Source organism: Notothenia coriiceps, unplaced genomic scaffold (genome assembly GCF_000735185.1).
Source record: "Notothenia coriiceps isolate Sejong01 unplaced genomic scaffold, NC01 NC01_scaffold00005308, whole genome shotgun sequence".
Lineage (NCBI taxonomy): Eukaryota > Metazoa > Chordata > Actinopteri > Perciformes > Nototheniidae > Notothenia > Notothenia coriiceps.
The window spans coordinates 1-3,621 of record NW_011338009.1 but is presented as its reverse complement, the minus strand read 5'-3'; the positions used below and the strand labels follow the sequence as shown (position 1 = coordinate 3,621).

The 3,621-nt window shown below is 42.0% G+C and overlaps 1 protein-coding gene across 1 annotated transcript; it reads left to right on the top strand.

Annotated features, from left to right (window-relative positions):
* Positions 1 to 1,523: 1,523 nt before the first annotated feature.
* On the top strand, positions 1,524 to 2,923 carry timm9 (translocase of inner mitochondrial membrane 9 homolog). Its single transcript, XM_010768152.1, has 4 exons — positions 1,524 to 1,627; positions 2,212 to 2,262; positions 2,437 to 2,532; positions 2,638 to 2,923. Exons 2-4 carry the CDS (start codon positions 2,224 to 2,226, stop codon positions 2,773 to 2,775), a joined length of 273 nt encoding a protein of 90 aa, XP_010766454.1. The 5' UTR covers positions 1,524 to 1,627; positions 2,212 to 2,223; the 3' UTR covers positions 2,776 to 2,923.
* Positions 2,924 to 3,621: the final 698 nt, after the last annotated feature.

The window sequence follows — 3,621 nt, the reverse complement described above, 5'->3', positions numbered from 1 at the left end:
TCCAGGTTTCTTCAGTCTGTCTACACACACACACACACACACACACACACACACACACACACACACACACACACACACACACACACACACACACACACACACACACACACACACACACACACACACACATTTGTGAAGTAAATTGTGAACTGTTAATAACACTGTGTGTGTGTGTGTGTGTGTGTGTGTGTGTGTGTGTGTGTGTGTGTGTGTGTGTGTGTGTGTGTGTGTGTACTACATGATGTACTGTGAGGATTATTGAGCCAATGTAAATGTCCCCTCTGTGGGACTAATACAGGTTCTGATTCTGATGAACCAGAGACACGTCTCCATTAATGGAATGGACACGAAAGTCCTCTGTTAGTCCTGATTCAGGTCCTGATTCAGGTCCTGGTTCAGATCCTGGTTCAGATCCTGATTCAGGTCCTGGTTCAGATCCTGGTTCAGGTCCTGATTCAGGTCCTGATTCAGGTCCTGAGGGTTCTGGTTCTCACCGGTCTGAGGGTGTCCCGCTCCCCGAGGACGAGCTGCTTTCTCCTGGACCTTTTGAACCAGAGGAGGGTCCTGGACCTTCTGGACGGAGATCCGGACAGAACCAGGTCTCTGCTCAGGGACCAGGACCCTGGTGGAGCGGATCAGAACCGCCCCGGGCTCTGAGCTGCAGGAGGACGACGGACTGGACCACATGCTGGTTCTGATCCGGGTTTAATGAGAGCTGAGAGTAGCTTTAATGAGAGCTGACTCATCTGAAGACACTGAGAGAATAAGAGTCTGAGAGACTTCAGAGCTACTGGAGATCATAACAATAACAGTCTGTTTACTTGTTTGTTTTATAACCTGTTGTTTATTCTAAGGAGTCCTTTAACCGTTAGCTTCCGTTAGCTCATTTCAAAGTTCCCGCTTCTTCAAGGACCGGAGATTTACCGGTTTAACCTCCACGAGAGAGAGAGGGGGAGAGAGAGGGGGGGTTACGGTTTATAAAATAACCGGTAAATGGATGAAATATCCCGGTGGAGAGAAGCTTCTGGAAATACAAATATAAACAAACGGTTTCTAACAACAAATCTCACTTCCGGTTTCCGCTGCTCATAAAAGATCGTAAAATGATTCAACAGGAGGGAGGTCTCACTCCACAGGGAAACCAGAACCCATCACCGCGTTCAGTGGAAACAGCGGATTGGAGAGAGAATACACTCTTAACAAAGAAATCAGTCAATTAAAGAGGGTTATCATTATGTTAACCACTCTGCTAATTGTTCGGCTATAACACAATAACAAGATGTCGTTTATATAAATGACTGTATTCTTAACGGAATGCTTTATTGTGACGCGCTTGATGCACTCCGGATGTTTCTCCAGCAGCGCACCGTTTGATTTTTAGATTCTGGGCTGCACTTTCAACAAATTGTTCTTCAATCTTTCTTTGAATAACTAAATAACTCTAATATTAATATAATATCTAAAGACGCTGATTGGCTGCCTCTCGATTTTGGTTTGTTGTGAATGATTTTGAATCCTTTCTTTAAAGTGAATCAATACAAACTGAGAGACAGAAAGGCGTGAAAGTGCGGCTGAGTGTCTCTCACGTCCTTCAGGAAGCGGCTCGTTGGTTGCAACAGAAACTCCGGTGAGATTAAAACCCTTTATTATCTGTATAACTCTTATAACTCTTATAACTCTCATTATATCTCTCATTATCACTGTTGTCCTCTAACCTCGAGAGGCAGTCGGACACTTTACAGAGAGACACATTCACAGATCTGAAGCGTTAGCATACAGCATGTAGCTCCTGCTGGAAAATAACAGATTATTAAACAGTATTTAAACAGCAGCTCAGTGATGATGCTAATCACACACACACACACACACACACACACACACACACACACACACACACACACACACACACACACACACACCCCGTTATAAATAATGATATTAATAATAAAGTCCTTTCTGTAATCTTTGTATTTCGTTGTTGTAACATTTTAAATGTACATTAAAAATATGCTCATTGATAAATAATAATATAAATGAATAACTCTTTATAATAAATGTGTTAAACATCCTACTTCTTTATTCTGTGAGCTTTAATCTGCTTTAAAGGGTTTGGTGTCTCAGTTTAATGGCTTTGGACATTTCAGTGTTTATTTCACAGATATAAACTGTCATTATCTGTAATTATAATAATGTTTTTATTTCTGTCCTCAGAGGATCTGAATAATGGCGGCGCAGACGGCAGAGTCCGACCAGATTAAACAGGTGAGCCCTCGCCTGATTGGTCCATCTCTAAAAGGAAGCACACCTGAATAAAAACCCGGGTTTTCTGTTGGTCACTGAAGATCAGGGGTAAACAGACTGACAGTGGGTTTTTAATACCTTACATGTCTCAGTTTAAGGGTTTTCTGTCTAAATGTAAGGGTTTTTGTGTCTCAGTTTAAGGAGTTTTTGGGGACGTACAACAAGGTGACGGAGAACTGCTTCATGGACTGCGTCAGAGACTTCACGACCAGGGAGGTGAAGCCAGAGGAGGTAAATATAAAAACATCGGTTATACTACAATAACCATGACCCTCTGCTGTTGGTGAGATGCACCCTGGGAGTTGTAGTGTATTTACAGTGTGTGTTGTGTTGCAGTCCAGCTGCTCAGAGTCCTGCCTGCAGAAGTACCTGAAGATGACTCAAAGGATCTCCATGCGCTTCCAGGAGTATCACATCCAGCAGAACGAGGCCCTCGCTGCTAAAGCTGGGCTGATGCCAGGAACCAGAATCTGAGCCACTTCCTGTCCCAGGGCATCATGGGAGATGTAGTGTTATCTTGTATTCTTTAATTTTGGTATTTGTTGAAATATTTTGTATTAAATATTATGAACCCGTTTTCTTTGTGTCTGGAAATAAAGACTAATATGTTGTAAACTGAAAATTCATCTTTAAGAGCCTTTTTCTCTCAAGATGGGTTAGGGTTAAACCTTTTATCTTTTTGATAACGAGCTCTTACATAACAGCTCATCAACTTGACATACACCTGGACATCAGAGGAGAGGACTCTTTAAAGTAGAGACACTACATACTGATACACACCTGAACATCAGCAGGAGAGGACTCTTTAAAGTAGAGACACTACATACTGATATACACCTGAACATCAGCAGGAGAGGACTCTTTAAAGTAGAGACACTACATACTGATATACACCTGAACATCAGCAGGAGAGGACTCTTTAAAGTAGAGACTACATACTGATATACACCTGAACATCAGCAGGAGAGGACTCTTTAAAGTAGAGAAACTACATACTGATATACACCTGAACATCAGCAGGAGAGGACTCTTTAAAGTAGAGAAACTACATACTGATATACACCTGAACATCAGCAGGAGAGGACTCTTTAAAGTAGAGACACTATATACTGATATACACCTGAACATCAGCAGGAGAGGACTCTTTAAAGTAGAGACACTACATACTGATATACACCTGAACATCAGCAGGAGAGGACTCTTTAAAGTAGAGACACTACATACTGATATACACCTGAACATCAGCAGGAGAGCACTCTTTAATGTAGAGACACTATATACTGATATACACCTGAACATCAGCAGGAGAGGACTCTTTAA

Coding starts and splice junctions, on each gene's coding strand:
- timm9 (XM_010768152.1), top strand. CDS start 2,224: ATGGCGGCGCAGACGGCAGAGTCCGACCAGATTAAACAG. Junction 2,263..2,436: donor AGTCCGACCAGATTAAACAG/GTGAGCCCTCGC, acceptor TTTGTGTCTCAG/TTTAAGGAGTTTTTGGGGAC. Junction 2,533..2,637: donor GGGAGGTGAAGCCAGAGGAG/GTAAATATAAAA, acceptor GTTGTGTTGCAG/TCCAGCTGCTCAGAGTCCTG.